The sequence below is a fragment of the Anopheles maculipalpis genome, chromosome 2RL, assembly GCF_943734695.1.
Source record: "Anopheles maculipalpis chromosome 2RL, idAnoMacuDA_375_x, whole genome shotgun sequence".
Taxonomy (NCBI): Eukaryota; Metazoa; Arthropoda; class Insecta; order Diptera; family Culicidae; genus Anopheles; species Anopheles maculipalpis.
The window spans coordinates 32,227,097-32,249,811 of NC_064871.1; the positions used below are offsets into that span (position 1 = coordinate 32,227,097).

At 39.3% G+C, this 22,715-nt stretch overlaps 3 protein-coding genes across 3 annotated transcripts in view; all 3 read right to left on the reverse strand.

Annotated features, from left to right (window-relative positions):
- LOC126557109 (F-box/LRR-repeat protein 7) overlaps positions 1–22,715 on the reverse strand; it is a 440,460-nt gene that overhangs the window by 300,397 nt on the left and 117,348 nt on the right. The gene's annotated exons all lie outside the window — the stretch shown is intronic.
- LOC126556930 (bumetanide-sensitive sodium-(potassium)-chloride cotransporter-like) overlaps positions 1–22,715 on the reverse strand; it is a 146,775-nt gene that overhangs the window by 37,617 nt on the left and 86,443 nt on the right. The gene's annotated exons all lie outside the window — the stretch shown is intronic.
- Positions 3,666–13,438, reverse strand: LOC126558716 (uncharacterized). Its single transcript, XM_050214771.1, has 3 exons — positions 13,340–13,438; positions 8,938–9,063; positions 3,666–4,301 (listed from the first exon to the last, which is right to left on the reverse strand). Exons 1-3 carry the CDS (start codon positions 13,436–13,438, stop codon positions 3,666–3,668), a joined length of 861 nt encoding a protein of 286 aa, XP_050070728.1.

Below are 22,715 nucleotides of genomic sequence, written 5' to 3' on the forward strand. Positions count from 1 at the left end.
AGAATTCGGCTTTCGTGCTTTCCCAATAACATGCTGCTCTTAAAAATTAAATTCTTTATTTTATACCATTTTGTTTAAGGTTGGCTTAAATAGAGAGAGAGAGAAAGTAGATTTTCCTTGTTTCGTTTGGTTTTCCGTTTTAAATCATCCAATTGTTATTCTTTTGTTTTCTTTTGCATCTTTTTTGTCAATTTTACATGAGTTGTGGATCGCTCGCTCACTTGTTGAGCAGGTTTGTTTTCTTGAAGAATTAAGGTTCCAATACGTCAAGAATATATGTACAATAGAGCATGTTTGGCATTACGATGGTTCAGTAATTGTATTAGTAGTGTTTGGTGAGGCAATTTCACTCATGCATTACATACCGCTTTGAATTTGTTAGTAATAGTTTTATTTCAACTTGCCACGTTCTTGCTGAACTCATTCGATTTTTTGATTTCACTTGCCACTACCGGATGCATTTTTGCAGGTGCGTAAACCATTTTGCTTCGCTTCGTTTGCTTATCGCCCCTTCTTCCGCTCATCGGTTTCATCGCCAGAAGCTCATCAGTTATAATCTCAGCTTAACATTTGTCCTAGAAATCTGTCCTTTTCATCGTTACATAGCATCCGTTTGCTGGAGGTTTCTCAACGTTAAACTCGTATAGCATTTGATGTAACAATTATCAACTTTACCGTCATCGATCATCAGCCTGTAGGTATGCTGCTGTTCCCCAATAGCATGATCTAAATATTATTTGTGTAGTTGCTGTTTTTGTTTGTGTTAATTAGCTTTAATTTGTTGCTGTTATACAGTCCAACATGTCCTGGATTCATAGTATTGGATATTCCCGTCCTTCCATTAGGCTTGTTCGTTTCGCTAGTAGAAACCAAAAAACGGTGTAGTCCTCAGGTGCCAGCAGCAAGGGACTTCAGCGTTTCTAGGCTTCTTAGTCCATACACAAGGGCGTGCAAGCGCATTTCTTTCGGAGCTAAGTTATTCCATACGACTGCTAGTCTATGTATGGGGTTATTGTTGTTGTCTGCAAGAACTCATCTCTATACAATAGCGTTGGCTAAACGACCAGTGGCTTGCGATTTGTTTACACTTTACAGAAAAGCAAACAAATTGATGTTATTTTTTTAGTCTTCAATTTGCTTTTGTTTGCTTGCAATTCTTCATTTTACAAATTTTGTATCTATTTGTTTTAGTGTTGTCGTTAACCAGTATTACTTAAGCAACTTGAAAAAGAATACTTTTTAACTAGCTCAAGAAAGCGTTGATATAGCTTGAAGCACTCAACGGAAGTTATAAACATAATCCAACGACTATACCAGCGACCTTATGACGCTCACGGCCAATGGAAGAAAGTTTCGCGCCCTCAGCACTCTTAACAGAACGTACGCGTTAGAAATGAACAGCTTCAAACGCACCGTGTCTTGCCAGCCACAAGATGAAACGTGCGCGAAGACCCGTACAATTCTACCCAGCAACTCATGCTCCCCAAGCGCACTGTCAAGAGCGAATTCTCCAAGCGTTTGTGGAAAAAAAAAACCAAAATGAACCATTCAAAGGTGTAAAGCAGCGGTAGCAACTCCCGGCATCAATAAAGTAGTCTGTCAAATGACGGTACAGCACGCATTCTTCACACACAGCAGGCCAGACCAGGCACCCGGCTTTCCAAAGCCTACGCCGGGCGCGTGAAGAGCAATTCATTCATGTTTCCTTTTGTCGTTGTTAAAAGATCATTTTTCCAGCGGAGGTTGCCCGGTTTCCCAGTTGGGTACACATCATGAGCGTGGCAACGCTCATGCCAGGACAAACTGGGCAGGAAAAAAAAATCAAAACGCCTTTTTCTCATTTATCTGCGTGCCGAGTGTTTTTAGGCGTGTAATTTTCCACCTGCTGCACATTTTGGCGGGAAAAGAATAAAACATCTTTGCGGGTTATCCCGGGAGTGTCAGGAATGCTTCGACGGATAGAAAAAAAAAACCAACAAAATAGCGGGGAGAATAATGTTTTGGATATGAGTGTTTATGTATGGAGAATCCGGAAGTTACATTGGGAAGAGAACAGTCGGTTTTTTTTTTAGCCCAGAACCGTGATGAACGCTCCAAACCCAGGTCCGTACCAGACTAGTTTTCCGCTCGTAAGAGATATGCACAATTAGACGACCTCGGAAGCTTGGAGGAAATGTCAGAAGCAATGAGGAATTTATTCATCGTGTAGCATTATGTTTCCATCGCAGCGGGAAGCAAAGGAAGCGGCAAAGGAAGCTTATCGGGAGTGGGGCAGAGAAAGAAAACAGCAAAAAGCACAGGCATAAATGTCCGTGGTGTACTGCATGGGCGTGAAGATGTATGTGGTAGATTTTCAACATCATCCACTCGTCCCATATTAACCTGTCCCGTCGCTTAACGAAAGTACTGCTTCGAAAAGGTGAAAAAGAAAAATTATAATAACAATAACAGAGCGGAAAAGTAAAAAATGGAAGCGATTGCGTGTGTTTCATCTTCTTTGCCTTCCTGTCCGAACGCACAAGACGGTGCGTTGCTTGGTCTAACACTTATCTACCGTCTACCAAATGGTTCCGTGTCACGCTTCAGGTAGGTTGCATCACCGTTCACCAAGCGAATTCCGGTACAGTATTTTATGAGCAGTTAATCTAATAAGCAAGGATGGTTTTGAGATGTGTGTGTGTGTGTGTGTGAGTGCGTACCTTGATGTTACGTAGAGTAATTTAACGCTTCAATATTTATTAACATTTCGTACACACATGGCAAAACTGGATGCTAGGCTGTTCTACGAATGCTTGTGTGGATTATTAGATCTAGGATGAAAGCAATGGAGAAACGTTATTTTCTGCTTCAAATCAATCGTAACTCATGCGCAAAGCGCAGATTAAATGGGTAAGATGAGCAATATCTTGTTAAAACAATTTAAATGCGTCTCGAATATGAAGTTAAGAATGATAAGGACCGCAGTTTTCTTTTGGCGAAAAGATTTAAAATTTAGGAAAAGATTTGACGATTTCACATTTTAAACTATGAACTCGTACACCTCACATTGGTCAATAAGCATCGAATAGAGCAGCAAGATAAACTACTGATTGATTTGGCGCGATATCTAGCAGAAAAAAAATAAAAATCGCTTGACGGACAGCTAGTTGGACAATTTGTACGAAAAAGAAACGTTAGCAACTTTCTTTCCATTGTGGCACAACCTAGCGCAACCGAATCTACACTAATGGATAGACACAACGTGTACAGATAGCTTTTTCTCATGTCCATACTAGTCCATTTTAGTGTGGCGCAGTGTTTTTTGTATTATTTCCGTTAATGTAGGAGGTTTGAAATTTTTGAGAGTTTTCCCACGAATGTCTTTATTAGTTCTTTGAATAAAATGCAAGCGACCAAGCCAGGTGTGTCGCCGTTACCGATTCTGCTTTGTTTTGGTTGTGATTTTGGGTTGCTTTTTTTTAGAGAGAGTTTTTTTTTACCTCATCAGCTTCGTGTCCTACTTCTGCTTTTGGCAATTTGGATTACTATATAACCTGCTGACAAAATGTTACTTTTATTCTTGCTTGAAGATAGTGCTAGTTCCAGAACCAGTTCCTGTAGAGGACGTCTAGTAGGTTGTTCGAGTAGGGTCGTTGATACTGTTGGCCTGTTTCGTTTCCTCCACCTTAGTTGGCGTATCGGTTTTTGTACATACCGTAGACGTACCGGGGTCCAAAGTCGGTGCCACTGTTCCGATCGCTCGACGATTGATGGTTGCTCGACTGGTCCAGGAGAATGTTGCCGTCCTGCTGTATCGCTTTTAACACGCCAGAGCTGCTACCATCATTCATCGATTGTTCCTGCTGTTCCTGCACATCGTCTTCAGTGGTGTCCAAGTTCACGTTGTCCGGTTCCTGCCTGAGAGCTTGATCCTTAGTCTTGAGATCTCCTTCCTGTTCGTTGTTGAAAAGACTGCTAAGCTGCTGGGACTGTGCTTGCTGCTGCTGCTGCTGCTGCTGGGACATCGGTTCGGAGACCATCCTTGACGCGGGTGTTTGCCGTTCGTTGACGGAGCGCGTTCGCTGGTACTTGCCACCATAGTTACCTTCCCTTGCGGCAAGACGATTGTTGTGCTGCAGTAGGTTTTCGACCATCGCTTCCAGCTCCTCCTCGGCAGGGCTGGCGTGGTCGGGTTTGGATGCGACATGCTGGTTGTACAGCTTCCGATCGTAGTACGTGTAGTCGACCGGGTATTCGGATCCGTCGTATAGGTTGCTACTCCGTTTTCCGATTTCCCTCAGCAGTGCCTTGTTTAGTTCAACCTGGGGTGAGAGCAAAGATGGAAAATATCTGATGGTTAAGAGTGACTGAAATCGTTAAAGTAGATCCGGTAGAGGAAAAAAATCTTCAGTATGAATTAAAATACTTTTATATGTCTGGATATTCTACTCATGAGCGTTTCAAACGAATAGAACCCAGTCAATGCAACGATACAAACAAACTCTTGATAGATTATATGTACTGGCTTCACATCCTTCACGCAACACATTTGTGTGACAATGCTTCATGGACTCATTTGCCCTGCTCATGAGCACCTTAACTATTCCGGCTTTTGACTCCTTCTTCGTCCGAGAGACAATTTTATGAGCAACTCGACGAAACTATCATTTTTATCCTCGCTTGTTAATAATATGCTGCCATTTTCAATCATTTCCTCTTCTGCGCATTGTCCTCCAGTGTGCTTGTGTTAACAACCGCGGATGGCCGTGCTACAAGGGGACCTCTTTTTGTACGCCGTTCGTACGCTTGCAACTGATTTTTATTCCATTTCCTGACACGGGCCATCTCAGGAGGAATAATTTCACTGCTTCTTCGTACGATCTCAAACTGTGGATCTGAAACTGAGCAGCGGGATAATGGAAACAGGAGGGAACAGAAGGAAGGAAGGAAATGGGAAAATATCATTTCCGGTCGGCATCATCATTAGCCGTGGTTGATTAAGCAAGCTGATCGGTGTAGTGTCGGTGTGCAGTGTGCAGGAAACCGCTGGCGAGAATCTCCATTTACCTTCGTAAGTATACTGTGTGTTTTAAATTTTCCATTGAGCCATTTTTTCGTGATTTTCAGTTCAAGGTTTTTTTTTATCACCGGTGGATTAAAACCGTGTAAATATTTAACGGAAGCAAAGCAGACAAAAAGCTTTTTAATAGCAATTAATCATTGGTGATGATAATTATGACTCCAGAAGCAAAATGAAGCAAAATAAAAGATGAATCCTTCCTTAATGGCTGCTTCAATTTTGATAGTTTATAAAACAATATAAAAAGCTTTAACAACGTTCTATAAACGACAATACGGCACTGGACCGTCATATTCAATTGTAAATAACGTTCTATAAATTTATTTAATTTAATCTTATGGACAAGGGTTCATAAATGTAACTTTTTGTTTGATCATGTATCATACATACGTAGATCATACATCTTGAAGTTGAGTTACATGCCACGAAATTTATGGTAGGCTTTCTTCATAAGAAGAAAGAATATTCTAGAGAGACAGTTAAACAAACAACAAGCCTATCGAAGCCAATATTATATTGTTTTAAAAGGATCAAGTTTTCAAGTGCGATCTCCAAGAAATGTAATTAAACAAGCTTAAAACAAAACAAATTCTTTTGAAGCTTCAAAGCATGCATCTTTATTCTAGAATTTTCAGAACTACATTTTGGACAAGTTACTTTTTTTCTTAATTGAAATCTTTTTACTATCTTTTCTTATCTGCAATGACAGGAAGAACTGTGCTAAGTATAAAAAAATCTAGTTTAAAAAATGAACGACTGGGCTGCTAATCTGTGACAAATACATATATTGTTTTGTGTGATGTGTGCTCCTCGTCGTTTACATTGTTACCTACACACTTCACACACACACACACACACACACACACACACACACACACACACACACACACACACACCTATACGAACAAAACAAAAGAATCAACCAAAACACATCCCGTCAATGAGCAGCTTTCCCTTCCGAGCAAATCGGAATCGTGTCAAATTTCAGCAAAATAACAATTTACATTTCCGTTACATTCAGCTGGTAATGATGCAGCCACCCACTGCCATACATTACACACATCGTACAACGCGCGTAAAGCAAACGGCTGTTCCACGTGCCACTGACGTCCGCGCGCGGGTAACGACGGTTTGCCATGTAAATTGGGATCATTACAGTTTGATGTGATGTTTGCGTGCGTATGCAGAAGCTACTGGTCGTGCGTACACGATTTGCTTCCCTTTTTTGTGACGATTTTTGTTGTTTCGATTGAATTGAAGGTGATAAAACCTATAATTTTCTGAGGTCATACTTTCAGGCTGTAAAACGATTCAAACCTAGTGACCTTTCTTCTGGTTCAGCAAAAAACGAAAAGTCTGATTCAAGCTTTGCAGTCGATACCGAAAACGATTTCATACTTTCCTGCATGTCGTACGAGAGAAGAGCAAAACTCGTTTCAAATAAACATAAACCGTTTAATGGTTACGTTGAACGGTGAACAAGGTTAGCGTATTGTCATGTTTTTGTTTCAAACCGTTCAGCATTTCGTTTCCGTAGAGGTGCTTTTGGTGACAAATGTTTTTTTCCAGATGTTTCGAGGTTGTTGCAAACGATACAAAGTGGTAAAACGAAGTAAAATCCATGCTTTTCTCGAACATTGCCGCTGCTGGAAAAGGAATAGTACCGAGCAACACAGATCCGGAAACGAATTCAATTTGTTCGAGATAAAAGCAAACAGAAACTCTCCCTTTCTCCACCTTCTGTTGCTCGGTGCATCTTGGACGGAGAGTGTGTTTCTATATAACTTTGCTTTTGAAGAAGTTTACAATGTCGGTTGTTTTGCTAGAAGAGTGCCATCATTTGGCAAAAATAGTCAACCAAATTTCCCTCTATTTTGATCGATCAATTTGGTAAATTAAATAATTTTGTCAAGTGTCAAGCGTATCACAAGCTTAAATCGAAAATAAAATCTATAATATGCTAGATGAACAGGTAAAAGAATGTGCAATATGAAGTAACCATCTCAGTGTGTTCAAAGTGTGTGTAATGGATTACGTTTGATTCAAAATGTTTCATTTAGATTGCAGTGAATACCATGTTTGTAGTTACTGAGGAAAGGATACAGCTGTATTGAAATGTTTTTAGAATGATTTGACAAACTTTATGTTGTTGAGGTTTCCATTACTGTAGTGCAGCACAGATACAGATAGTGTGTTTTTGTGATGTAAACGTACAACATCTAAAATTGTTTAATACAAAGTTTTGCTCTCACATTGACCCTTCATTTAAAAGAATAGGATCAACATTCGACGTTACGTTAATGGAGGCGCCCGGTTCTTTGTTAAAACGATCGATGAAAAAACAATTATTGTTAAGAGCTGAAAGCTATCACACTACAGTATAGGAAAGTTAAATTCTTAATTACATTAATTATGTAATGCTTTTTAGTAACTTTGAATTCCATTGCTGCAATGGCACATAACTCCATGAGCGTATAAATGGAGGCGCCTAGTACTTAACATAATGGAACTATCAGAAAAGTGGTTCAAATTTTCAGAAAAGTGTAAGGATTCAGAATTGTGGATTAAAATGTATGCATTTAGCTCAAGCTGATGCTTGATATATGCGCCCTAATACGTGTAAATAATTAGAATTATATGAAGTGAAGATCGGACACACAAGTGACGCACTCATTTGTATAAGGTATCTTGTTACCAAAGCATGTAACATTGAACGTGTTAAAATATATCTTCATTGGTTCATTGATGATTCCATGTAAAGGTTTGAGTAGGCAATCGTATCTAAACTTTACATAAGTATCGCGGATCTACAAGGATGTAGAAAACCGTGAAAATCAAGTTTCTTTGAGGCATACTCAACATACTCCAGACGTTTTATATCACTCTCAAGTGCATTCGGATATTAGATCCGTCTAGATCTTGATCAAATACTTGCTAAAACGGTCAAGAATCAGCGTTTCAATTTGTTCGAAACTCGCCATAACTGTGTGCCTATTGCCCATCCGAACGAGGTATTTCATAATGGAATATTGTTGATGATTACTGCATCGCAAACATCGCAACGTTATGCTGCTGGATAGCGTACCTAAAACATTAACATACGTGTTGATGTGGTTCGTTCGTGGATGAAATGAATAAATGAACAAAACTACGCCATTTCACCATACACGGGGAAATGGGCAACCGTAAGGCAGCGAACACATCACGTACCGCAAAAGTAGAACGTAAACACTATGATCATAACCCGAAAAAGAAGCTTATCGCACTGCGTAAATCATGACAGAACCTTTTCTGCTTAACCTTTTTGGGTTTGCGTTTAGCGCGGCTGGAATTCAAGGAATCGGCCGATGGATAGCTACACTGATAACACCATCAGATTATAACGGTTGATGACAGGCAGTGAACGTGGGCTTTTTCTTTGGTCGTGTTTGGTCTGCATCTTGCAAGAAAAGAAGCACAAGTTACCAGGAAGGAAAGGTTATACAAAATTGTTGAAATAATAACCCACTCTAAACTAATAACCTCAACAGCACTGTGGTGAACTGCCCAAAAAGACTTAAAGGTCCGCAGAGTGATTGAGATATGAAGCAGTACGAAGAACGGATTATTATCATGTTATTGAAGATAAAGTGAGTCGAAAATAACACGTGCACATAGAATACAGTAAGAACATAAAAAAAACATCGAATGGCCTTTCACCATAAACAAATGCAACGATGCACGGGTCGAATAATACAACATTAAAAGTCCATGAAGGTAGGGGTGGATTTTGCTGGTAACCTCGACACGTGCTACAATGATAGCCCATCTGGAATTCACTATCACCGATAAAAGTATTGTTGCAATAATGCTAAACCCCCATCGGAACGCTTGCTTACCTGTCTAGTGTTTTCGCGCATCTGTCTTCGGGCCATTTCGAGAATGATTCGCTGCCGAAGCACATCCAGCGGGTTAACGATCGACAGCGATGGTTTCGTCCTTTTCAGTGAAAGCAAGCTATTTTCCTGCCGATTGTGTAGCGGTGTTGTGGGCGAAGGTACGAAGCGTGTAAGAAAACATAAACAGAGGAAAAATGGTGATTAGCATAGGGTTATACATTGGTGTCGGTCGAGAAAATAGAGAGAAAAATTTGTAGCTATTTTATTATGATTTAATGTAATATCTTATGCAACAGCATATTAATGTTCCAAATAAAGCTTAGTCAATGCTGGGTGAATGATCGCTCCAGCGCTTTAAACGTGTCTTGTTAAGAATTGAATAAAATAGAGTTGAGTTAGTCCTCTAAGCAATTATCCAAAATTGTTCTTTTGTTTTGGGTAAAATCTCAGGTTTCCTCAAACGACAGGACCAGAGTTCGAATCCCATCCGTACCTTAACTTAGCAGGCCGTAATGTCTCGAAGAAAACATTCAGATTTTGTGTTAAAATGTACGTAAGTATACGATAACACATCTATAAATAATTATCAACATGTTATCTCCTACAAAATCCTCTATCTCTCTTCTTTCTCTCTCCATCTCTCTCTCTCTCTCTCTCTTTTTCTGTCAATCTCTAGCTCAACATCACTCTATTCATCACCTTCACTGGAGTGGTTGGATCATAAAATTAATTTTATCGCAAATGTACCGCCCTCTAAGTATCCTTGCGAATGGACAGACAATTGGCTGTCAAGGACTGTTCGTACGGTACAGCTGTAACTATTATAAAAGCCCGCACAATCGTTCCGATACACGTGCTTGTCATCAGTTAAGGGAACATTTCTACCTCACCAAAGCGAGGCCCGCATACGTACGTTGAACAAAGTGGCCGGCGAATGGAAAGTGCTCAGCGAGACGAACGAGACTTCCCGACTGTAACGCAGTCGGGATGCAGTTGTAACCATTTTCATTTAACCGTCCCTCAAGGATTCGCGACCAGGTGCAAGCGGGAAAGTACTGACCAAGAAACTGGACGCGCGGGGTAGCCGGTTGAAGTCAGACTGTAGAACGACGCACTGGAAATGGTACAATTTCCCAAAGCACTTCGGTTAGCTGGAGGACAACCGGTTGAATAAATCACATAAACACTGTCCGTTGCAGGTGCAGCAGAGCAGGATTGGTTCCGTTTGAACCGGTCAACCATTGCAGGTTTAGGTAGTTGGTGTGTGTGTGTGTGTGAATGGAGGTGGCCCCATTGTTTAACCGGTACGAGGGAGAGCATGGATCTGTCTCAGGGCGATGCACAGTAGCCAGGGGAAATTAGACATTTACTGACTATTCAAGGAAGGTTTCTGTTTCAACTTTGTAAACTTACAGGCACAACCTTGCTGGAAATAGGTTTGTGTTTGTTTCACACCAAACTTTGCAACGATCTAAATTCTCTAATGAATAAATTTTTTTTCCACGGACCTGGGTCATTTTTTTCTGACGTGTTTTTCACATTGTAATTCAATTATTCCAATCGGTTATGTGAAAAAAATAGTATTTGTTAATATTTGTTTACACAGCAAAAATCCTTGGAACTGAATAAACCAATTAACGATGCTGGTTTGTTAACGGTTTCTATTGATTTTTTAAAACCCTTTTCATCGTACCCATGCAACTTCACACACGAACACGGCAAACACGCACCGCTGAGCTGACCTATCGCAAATTGAAAAATAGAAACAGCATTCGTGCGTTAACCCACGTTCCCTGCAAGCGACAGGCCGGCAGGATGGCATGGATGCAAGCAGGTCGTACTGCTGACATATTTGTCGACAGAAATGTCAATCGATTTGCAGCCTTAAGCAAATATTTCAAAAAGCTAATAAACACAACGCTAGGGTGGCAGTAATGGTGGATGTTTGGGACAGTAGATTCCGTTACGCATTCACTGCTAATAATACTTCCCGGACTGGCAGGACTTGGGCTGGCGTTCATCGTTATCGTACGTAAACTGCAAACCACACCTGTTGGCAGTATCCGGCAAATGAACAGTTTCGCCCCTCCGCTGGAGCTAGTCCTCGGCACCGATTATCGCAACAGAAGAATGTTTGCTTACATTCTACAATTCAATTTTCGGAGAATTTCGGGGAATTTAGTTCAACCCTGAACGGTCAGACAGTGGTTTTCGAGTGCTTGTGTAGCTTTGAGGAGAAACAATGCAAATTGGAATGTTCATATATGCGTGAAGGTATTGGTTTATATCCCAATGGAGCATGAGTACCAATTCTAATCGACTGTGAATCGTCTGACTGTTTCCTTCCTTTACTCTAGGTCTACCTTTTCCCTGACCACAAACATGATAGCTGCACTAATAAATTGCCAGTTCACTCTTTTTCACTCGTCTACACCATAGGCGGTCTCACGCGTCAACCTGTCTGATGGGTGTAGCTGTGACTGATTACTTGGGTGACAGATTTGCTGAAAGCGACAGATGCTCACACAGTACAGAAACCGTTTTTTCCAATTGGAAAATATTAAGCTTGACTTGATGTAGCTCATTTTTTCATAAAACATGAATTTGATTAAATAGCGTTCAAGATAATAGTTGAAAAATAAAGACCTTTTAAAAAAAAAAATTTTTCTTCCTTTTGTTTTGATTCTTTGGTATTAGAACCCTGAAAGGACTTGGCCTGCCGTTACTGATTTGCTTGACTTGATTATTTCTGTAGCAAAAGTGTCAGTCCAGCTGAGATCTCCGATTCCTTGTTTTGATTTGTGCAGCGGACGAAAGGCTATGTAACGATCAACCCGATCAATCGATGGACTGTTTTGGATTTTGCTATGATTGTTTTTTGTATTACAGTGCTGAGTTGATTAGGTAATCTATTTCTTCAAAGTAATGCTTCTCTTAGTAAAGTTTTGAGACTAGGATCGCCGATCATTAGTATCAAATAAATTTATGAAGGATTTGTAATGTAATTTTATGAGAAATTTACCGTTAAATACACATAAAAAACCAACTGGTTAGTCATCGGAAAAAAATTAAACACCTAGAGATCCTCTTCGGGAAACGGCAAAAAAGAACAGGGAAATGCCCAGATGATCTAGTTTATAAACACTGTCACCACATGCGGTGTTGACAATTCGGTGCAAGCTGTCATACTTAAATATAAATAAATATAATCATAAATAAATAAGTAAATAAATAAAAAAGTGTATTCTCTTCTTGTTTTTTCACTGATGGAACTCCAACTTCTCGTCAACTTTATCAGTCATTTCAGATCAGTTGGACTATTTGTTCACTTTTGGAAGATCAATCCTCATATCAGCAGTGAGCATTACACTGAATTAATGTCTCCTATGAGGTTTTTTCCTCTCTTTTTATTCTTTGCTACTTATTTATCCCCCGCAGCGTTTTGTAATCATAATTGTGTCCTAGTCACTCCCCATCCACCGATAGGGTTTGTTTGTAACTAACAACTAATGCTGCTTTTCGATAGCTGGCGTCCAAGAGATACAAAATTTTGGACAAAATCTTCAATAATGATCCAGTGGATCATCCCTCTGATGGCTATGGCTATGGAATTAAATCATCTACTGTTAGCTGTATTGTAAAGCTTCCTATCCTTTTATATTTTCAGCAGATGCTGTCAACAGCATTGCACTCATTGCTTGCATCATAAGAAGCTGAATCCGCTGGAGAAGTGCTCCATCCTGTAACCTCCATGTTAGAACAGAATTGTTAACTAATCAGTCTGATTCAAAGAGGTGCTGCAATAAAGTTGACAAAACGCTTGGTGTAAATAACCCTTAATCCTCCTTAAAAATAAGCAAGCAGTTGCATGGTGGACTGATCCTTTGAACCTTTCGATTAAAGTATTTGAACGATTAAGGAAGGAATTACCGCTTAAAAAAGGCAAACAGATTAATTAATATCTCAAAGTGTTTTTGTGGTAGAGACAACAGCGGCACATGGCTGCACTGAGATTCAAAACCCATCTGGACCGTTCCCCAGTAGTGTGAAGTGAAGATCCAATTACGTGCTATCAATAAGTCGAGTAAGCCATTCGATGGCCGCTGCGATGAGCTTGAACCATCAGGTTTAGCCCCACTGAGGCCCTAAGCGGAGTAGAAGTTTGGGTTCTGCATCCCATTGTATCTGCTGACCGAAGGGAAGGTTCTTTGTGATTTCAACCGCTTTGTCCATGTATCGTTAAACCCTCTTGTCTTAAAGTACTTGTTGTACTCTATATTTCAATCTCATCTGCTGAGAACTGATTCTAAACTGAATAAAAATATTGCAATCGATGTAGAACACTAAGGTTAAAAGACAGAGGAACGTGATATAAACAATCATACATCATTTCCCGACTTACCTGTACAACACGGCTGTCACTGTAAGGTAATGCGGACACCTGGAGACTTACGCACACCAACGCCATCACCGCCGTCCAGAGCCGTAGGGTCGCCTTCATTTTGCTGCAAAACCGAAACAGAAATAGGTGAGAAAAAAAAAGTCGCTCCCAACTGAAATCGGGCGTCGGTGTGAAAATTAGATCAACCAAACGGATAATGAAGCAGAGAAACCTTTACGAACCGCAGTGTATTGGTTTCGGTGGTGAATGGATGGAATTGAAATGATGAAAAGATTCAATTAAATATTTGATTTTGTCCGGGGCCCGAATACAATCTGAAGCTAAATTACAGAGAAACCTCATATGGCGTTGCCCTTGGGTCCATTTTTGGACTGTTGATTGAGGCTAATAAGCTGGACAGCACTTAAAATAACCACCAAGCTTCCGAGCAGGAAAATGGGGCTATTGTCGTTGCTTGTGTTTGTATCAGAATAATTAGGAAAAAAATATTAGGTAATTATTAAAAACGTTACTGCTATGTTATTATCATCAATGTCGTTTATAATTAAGAATAAATGCCATGCAATCAATTCCTTTTTTTTAATCTACTTTTGTAATTACTTTAGTTGTGCAGCACAAGCGGAAGTTTTTTTTTTAAGTTCAATGCCACAAAACTGTATTAATCAATATTCTGCTGAGCCGCTATCTGTATGTCCCTTTGAAGTCGATCGCAGAATATGATATTGTTCTATTTGCAATCAAATCTAGATCAAACAAAATTTTCATACCCTGTGCATGTTTGTTCGAAAAGGCACGTAATTTCAATTTACCTTTAGCTAAGTAAAAAAAAATAACATAGAAAAAACTGAAGTTTTTATTTACACTGCCTGGAAGTGACTATAATTCGCTTGATGCGATTTAAACGTTACCATTCAACGTGCCAGTAGGTTTGACATTTGGTCTGTGAATGTATCATTAACAGCACACTGTTTTCCTTGTTGTTCTTGCAACACCGTCAGGAAATGGCGTTTTCTCGCAAAACAGTTATCAATCAACTCACGCACCACGGTCACGATGATGATGGTGCCTTCATTAAAATTGCATGAAATCCATTTTCACTACGAGCTGACCTGTACACACGATTGAACACCACACAATGTACGGGAAAATGAAACCGGAAGTTGAGCAATGTTTTATGGCATTTTATTCCTACCAAAAGGGTAGCACAATGCGCAGACTTAGAGGTAAAAACATAGGAAATAATGTCAAAAATGTTTAACTCACTTCATAAATCTTGATTTTCCTTCCTACGACCTACCACAATCACCAGAGGTAAAAACTAATTGGAAGAAACCTAATTAAAATGTCTCAAAACCACACACTATCACTACCGACGGACCTTCATCGTTGTAACTCGCCTACCAAACTAACCGTTCGCATAGCAGTACACAGCTTCTTTAAATAGTGAATCAGATGTTATCCACACCTATCACATCTAGCCTATCATCCTCAGCCCCGTTGACAACCACCAGGTTGAGTTATTTGCTTTTGAAATGAATAATATTTACGCGAGCTATAAGCATCGTAGCACCACCTTGAGTAACCGTGCAAGGAAATACCCTACGGTACAGTTTGGGTGCTTTTTCACGCCTGGTTGTCGTTTGCGATTGCGGTTGCTTTCATTGAATTGAATTTCTGCTGGTATTGATCCCTTCAAATGTCAAATGTGAAAGGAAAAACGCATTTCCTGGTTGTGCGTTGCATTAAGTAAAATTTAATTAAGCTTTTCTTTGTGTAAATGTGCTATTTGAATAATGAAAAAAAGGTGTTCGAACATAGGATATTAAAATGTTTTGATTTAATTAAAAATCCAATTGGTTTGTTCAGTTCAATTAAAAAAAATAATCAAAAACATTAATAATTAGTCTCAATAACATACATAACATCTGGTTTTGGACGGCAGTATTAAAATCCTGCATAGAAATGTGAGCTATTTTTAACAGTCCCGAGACTAATGAGCTTCTGTGACATAAGCAAAAAGTTTCCAAAACCATTCATTTTCACAGTCAGTCAAAAATAACTTTTCATACAACAGAGGGTTTACGCCCAAACGGGGAAAACTGGCGCAAAGTAAATAAGTTATTCAACAAAGCAAAAAGCTCGCCAAACAAAAAACTGAGCATCACAGGACCATACCGTACCAATTCCGTACCGTATGATAAACAGTGGCTTCGTTTGCGTCAGATGGCAATTTTGGTTATTGAAGTTTATATTGTGCGACCCTCGGCTTCGTCGGTGGTTCCCATTGATGGATCGGTTCGCTGGTGGACAAATGCCACGAGTGTCAATTGTTAAAGCGTACACCACGCACTCAGTACACAGTGTCCAGTTGATGAAAAAGGTAAAACAGAATTAAAAAAAAAAAAAAGGATGCCTCAGATCGTCTGACCAGATGTGTTTATTTCGCCCACGGAGCTATTTTGATCGGTCAGGTGCAAATTGATCTATTGGCGGACCATTTCACTGGCATGTTTTTGTTAAGAAATCACACATTAGTTGTTCAATTGCTATTGATGCTGATCATGAGATGAAAGTATAGCAATAGGGAAAACATTTGCTTGCTGGTTTTGAAACCATATCAACAAGCGTTAAACATATCACCAACTCGTTCGCACCGCACGGTCAGGCGAAGGCTAATAAGCATCCGTTTCGTAATGGAGGGTGTTTCTAATGCAACCGTTATTGCATCCGCTCGTGCCCTGTGATGTCGGATGGTTATGGGAATTTACAGCGATGTTAACACTTAAGCCAACGGAATTTAGTAAAGCTGTGAGCCTTGTCGTTTCGCTTTCCTCGTTTAAACGTCGCAGGCCCCATAAGTCTTGATGGAACCTCTAACTTTAGCTTCGTTCGATACGGCACAGTCATTGCAAAAGTGCACTTGCTTGCGATGCACTTTCCTGCAACTTTGGTATTCGGTTTCGTTTCGTAAAAGCGGTAAAGTCATTTAGAAAGTTATCCTTTAACGCTACAAGGGTACGGCTATTTCTTGAAGGCATCTTACCCTAGTTTTGATGGAAAGAAATCATGTATTCTTGTTGGCACGAATCGAAACCTCGACTCGATTGGAAACGGAAGCCACAATACCAGTGCCAATCGCTTCAATGTTGAAAGTCACTAGGAGATTGCTTGTAAAACTATTTTAAGACAGTCGAGATGAAAATTTGCTAACAAGTTCTACCTTCTAGATTCTAGATTGGTGTCAAACTTTGTTTCTTCCTTACATTTAGGAAGATGTTATTTTGATGTAGGAGCCTCAAATTTATTTTTTAAAGCAACTGTTGAATTTTCATTGTAAATATTCAAAGTCTATAGGTATATGACTGATGTTTTGCTAGTTTGTGTTGTAATTGTAGGTATATTTGAGAAGGAATCTTACTTATAAAAATAAAAAGAAAAATAAAAATACAAAAAGCAATGAGTCCCTAAGCAGATCAGTCCTAATATTAACTAAAAGTATACAAATGGTTCGAATAGTAATCAAAATAATTACATTTAAATTTTCTTCTTTTCATTCTAGAGACAGTTCTTAATCGACACTGAAGACCTGCTATAGTTATTTCTGGCACGCTAAAGGCTTGCACCGTTGCACTTAGAGTTCTAATGTTCAAATCACATCGCCCGGAAACTATTTCCTGTCGGAAGTGGGGAATTGCTTAGTGCTGATTGGGAGGCTTGAAATTAATATCGGCATCGATCTTATTTATTTTCTGAGGTAAGTTCGATACACATCTATTGCATCGATTTATTTGAAGTATTTATTGTAATAGCAAGTACAAAGAAACCGCCATTTTCTTCATTTTAAAGCTTTATGATATATGTAATTGTTTAAATACTGCCATAGAGAATCCAGTATCACTAACACCTTGCAGTCTGTTTTATTACTTTAACCATACATTTGCCGTTACATCTGTTTTTCTCTCTGAAATCCGCTTGCTGCAAACCAAACACACAATCGGACGATTGAAAGGAATGGCAAACAAATGGAACGAAGTTACGATACTACAAACGTCCTAAATTGCTCACTTCCTGGTACGGAAACCAAGACTCACGAATAGCAAACACGATCATTTCCACCATCCGTTGCGAATCCGGAATGGCCTCCACCACTACACTGCAGACACTCCAAAGCCAGCACAAACTGCAGCCACTGGGTCAGCGAAAGTCTCTCCAGCAAGCCGGAAAGCAAAATATCATAGACAAAAATACTTTCTACTATCGTCCTTACCTTATTCAACGTTGGGAAATAGTTGAAGAAGGTTGGGAAAAATAAATTGTCATGATTATTGTGTTACTTATCGTAAACAAAACCGGGTAAAATGATTCACCCTCAACCGAGTGGTGTAGCAGGAAAGCAGGAAAAAGTTTGTGTGTGTGTGACGAACAAAGTCATGAGAGGTAAAATGGGGCAAGGGAAAATTCATCCTCCCTGTAAGCCAGTGTGGTCCAGTCCGATGCACGTTTTCGCATCGTCTAGTTGGTTGGTTGCTTCTTGTACCGCAGAAACCACTAAACAACTTGTTGACATCTCGCTTACTGGTTCTCGCGAGATGTAATTGTAAGGCTGGATTGGTGCCGGAGAACGGAAGGAGGTGTCAACTTCGCTATTGATCTTGAAGCGGTAAGTCTAAGAGCGATAAGACTATCCATAAGGACTGCGAGGAAAAATACCGACCAAGGAGCATTAATTTCGTTGTGGGTTTGTTCGGTTTACCTTCGAACAAATTAGTCATCAGGCTGTTGCTTTTCGCTCTCCCATTCGTAATCATGTTATCTAAATAAACAATCGTTTTATCATCTTGGTAATTCGTGACTCGCACCGGTTCGCTTACCACCAGCTGACAAGGGAATTTAAATTACGATTAACTAACGATTGGTTTACCATTAACAGTGGCTACCGGCTCTGTAATTTATGCAACGATGCCAGTGCCAGCCACCCCTACTCTCTGTCCAGTCTAATATTAGCTGTCAGGTTTTTGCTTGTGTTTGTTGGTCCTTCAGTGTTTTTGCAAAGAAAAGATTAATTCATTCGTATCGGTTTTAACGTTGAGCAGAAGAATTTGTTCTGCTGTCGTTCGGTGTTCGACCGCTGGACAACCTTCGCTGCGGCCAGCCTTGGGGTGATTGTAGTTCTATTGATTTTTGCTTTATCATTTCCTGGCAGGGTAATTCGTCCTCCCACAGCTCGACGGACAATGGAGATGAATATTCAATGTGGTGGAATTACTGCAACCGCAACGAAAAAAGGCTGTGCATTGCTGTGTAAAGAGATAAAATTCGTGAAGGTCACTTGAAAGCAATAAAATTAAAAGTTTACTTTAATAAGAAACATAGCGGATGTGGCACGTCTTTGCTGTTTTTTAATTGATCGGTTTTTTTCAAGCATGAATAAAAAATATTAAATTTCGTAAACACCTAAGGCTTTTAAAGGGCAGGCAGGGAGCGCTCAGCATGAATACTACATCAATACAGAATGAAGGTTGATCCATCGATAATTAATGAGAATTAAAAAACACGACCGGCATTCACTTTTGTCCTTCTTTCCGAACGCTAAACTGGTCGGATTTCGTCGGATTAATTTGTTGAGTTTTAAGCAATTCTCGGATTGTGTTAATGAGCGAAAGCAGTTACACAGCACTGGGACAAATAGCATTACGGAGGATGTTCATATAATTACAGTAACATTGTCGATGTGATTAAACGTACTTACAGTTGCCAAACCAAGACATTAAGTTAAGCGTTCTTTTAAAAAAAAATAAAGTCGGTGGAAAGTATGTAAATATTTATGTGACTTTTTTGTACCTTTAACTGAAGCTCGAATAAAATCCAAAATTATGTTTTTTAGAATCTAAAGCTCGTACTTTTTCAATATTTTGCTTGTTTTCATAACTTATTAGCACTCCATCTATCCATATTATTAGTGTTAAACGCTTCGTCTTTTGTCAATACAGTTATTGTGGAGGTTTATCCATATGCAATTTTAGTGTAAATTCAGAAACTAAAGGCTAGGGACATTTGGCTTTAGATTTTTATATTTCATACCAGTTTTAACGAGTTTTATTGGCAAATTTTGTAAAATTACTGTCCAACATTATCCAATATAATGGAATCGGTTGTTGAAATCAAAATTCACATATTTTTTTCTGTTATATTCACTATGCCTTCTAAATACGCCTGGAGTGCTCTATTTACTGTACACATCTTACATCTGAAGACTTTTGGGACCCATTTCGAGAGTGTCTGTCTGTGTCAAATGAGAAGTCAGGTTAAGTGAATAATTATCAAATAATCTGTGGGTTTTATAAATTTTGGATTTAAATAAAAATAATCTGTGGGCTTTAGATTATTTGACACCGCTTTAGAAACTTTTGAAATTAAACAATGTAGAAAGTATGAACATTACAAGGTTTTTTTGTTAAAGTTTGATACGAAAGGCATAAAAATTAGTTAGCATATTACTTAATGATCTTTCATCTTCTGCGTTTTTTGCAAGGAATATAGCTATTCTCCTCAATCGACAACCTGCAATGAATCGTATGTGTATTCATATTTTATGAGATCAACAATCGATACCAGCAAGCAGATAGATAGAATCGTAAAAGCAATTACAACCTCCCATGGTGCTACACCTTCAAAAGATTCCATCGTAACGAAAAGCACAACAAATTGAATTGCACGTACGGCCACAAGCCAATTCCGTAGCCAACACTTGTGGGCTACCGTGCGTAAAGCTCACGGTTGGCCAATTCAATTACAAACAATCATTTGTGGGAGAGAAATGATTCCACGTAACGGCACATACACTTACAGCTGAACACTCGGGCTGGAATCGGTCTGGAATGTACGGCACCTTAGATGCTTGCAACGGTTATGGTAAAATTTTTACTTATCCCTAAATTCGAAATGCTTCGGGAATTCCGTTTTGGAGTTGGCGAGCTTCGGCCGCATGGAATGTGCTCTGAAGAGTTATCTTTATGCTCTAAACAGCATCGCTGCATGCTGCGGATGCTTAAAAACATTGTAAAAAAATAAGTGAAACGGATCGGGGTAATTCTTGTTAATAAAGACATTTTATACTGCAGAATTATTCTTGCGAAATGACGGTTCAAATTACTCACACAAAAATGCAATGCAAAAATATACGTATGTATTAATAAACGTCTAATGAGCTCGAACCAGCGAACGATATTCCGCAGCAGTTTCGGTCTGCTAACGGTAAAAGCTTGTTTTTTTAATGCTCCTTTTTGGCCTGATTTGATATTTTTTTCCAGACAAAGCTCAAATCGAACCGTTGACATTTCAGATTACACGCGACGAAGTTCGTGGAACCATACCGAAGTCCATAATCTTCCGTCGAGTTGGCAAAAATTCAAATACGCATTTCGCCTGTTTGCAGACAATTAGTAAACATGCTTCACGGGCACAATTGGCAATCGATGGTTTCCAAAGTAATACCGTTGGTGAGGTAAAATCCACCGTGCCCGGTACTGCAGCAAATGGAGCCGAATGTTCTTCCCCTCGTTCGGAATTCTTCGGTAAAGTTATTTACCTTTTTTGGGGAGTTTTTCGTACGGTCGCCAGCACTACTAAGGAGCTTGTTGACAGTTGGCTGTAAATGAAATTAATCAGTTTTAATCTCTTTGATGATGGCTTTTGGTATGGCGATGATGAACGTGATGAAGAACGGGAAGGATGATATGCCTTTTTTTTTTGTTTTTGGCTGATGGCTTTGTAGTCATTTTTCCGGTTGAAAGCGTCTCGTTTCTGTTAGAGTGGTTTGGGCTTTGAGAAGCTGTTTGAAAGGGGATGACGCGGTAGTAAGCAACTAGTTTAAGGCTTTTCAACTGCATTAAAGAATATGGATACTTGAGCAAAAGTTTGACGATTTAATATTCACTTACTTGTGTGCTCGGATAGCAGAACTTTTTACTCAGTCTCGTGACAAGTTACCCCTTAATTAGCCATTTTGGAATGAAAATTTCTCCGGATATCATACGAGACCAGCTACAGTTTTACATTCCCTGTCTTCCCTTTGATGTGTATGTCTCTATTTCTGTCCCAAATGGCTACATACTTTTTGTAGACAACAGGTCATATTTTCATCATCTAGTTCCAGCTTTGATTGAAACGTTCCACTTGCGGTACATTAAGCAGTGTCAACACAGTGCTCAGCTTCACAGATGGTTTGGATAGATTATTCCCAAAACATCCGCCAAGACTAAAACGTTTACGATCCCGCCAGCGAGCTATGCAATCATTCTCTGGCACTACGACGGCTAGCCCAACAGAAACAACAAAAATCCGATAAGCGCTTTATGTCGATCGTTACTCGCGATGGTACTGAACCCGTGAGGCAAAACAAAACAACAACAACATCAACAAAAACAACTCACGTGACAATTGCGTGCAATTTACGCATAATGTGCGCATAACAGCCGTCTTATCGGTGATTTTTATTAATTAGATCATCGCCGGCAAGCGTAACTTTTTCGCGGGGTGACATCAGTTGGACACATAACTGGGCCGGCTCGAGCAGCCAGTCGGCAGTTAACATAAAGCAGCAACAACAAAAAAACCCTCGGTCGAAAATAGAACCAGAGACTGGAATGTGTCGCTCGATAAATCATACTGGCCGCCCACCAGTGAGGCACAGTTTCTTATCGGACCTGGTGCGTGTGCGTAGGTTGGTTCGATCGAGATTCGATTGGATGGGCCGTTAAGTCGGATGATGTTGTTTGCTGTTCAATAAGATTTTTGAGCAATTGTTTCATCTGTTTGGGTGTGATTTATACAACATTACATTATGGATATGCTTTAAACCGTACATATCGAGCGAGTTAGTATAGTGAAGAAACGATTTTTTAAAGAAGGAGGTTGGACGTTAATATAGACGAAATAATGTACAAAATAAAACGAAATTCAAATATAACAGATATCATAATAACAATTACTTGCAGATTTTGATTTAATAATCTTTTGTTTTCAATTGTTTTCAAATTATCTTAATTTTTTTAAACTAGTTGCTGTTATATCTTAATAATTTGCATTATAGTTTTAGAAGTTTGAACCTCCGTTTATGCATTACTTACTAGAAATTTTACTATTTTTTATACTCTTGTCTTATTTTTTAATACACTTAATCATTTTTACATTAGCCATACAGCCAGGCCGCCCTACATGAACAAAAATAAATATATTTTCCAATTGATCTATCCGATCACTTTATGTTCACTTCCGACCATGTAAAGTCATAAAACATTATTTCACCCATGGCAACATAAACAGCAATATGGTCAAGCCGTTCTTTATGAATAAATAAAAACATAAACATCAAAGA

Coding starts and splice junctions, on each gene's coding strand:
- LOC126558716 (XM_050214771.1), bottom strand. CDS start 13,438: ATGAAGGCGACCCTACGGCTCTGGACGGCGGTGATGGCGTTGGTGTGC. Junction 9,064..13,339: donor GTGACAGCCGTGTTGTACAG/GTAAGTCGGGAA, acceptor CACAATCGGCAG/GAAAATAGCTTGCTTTCACT. Junction 4,302..8,937: donor TGCGCGAAAACACTAGACAG/GTAAGCAAGCGT, acceptor CTCTCACCCCAG/GTTGAACTAAACAAGGCACT.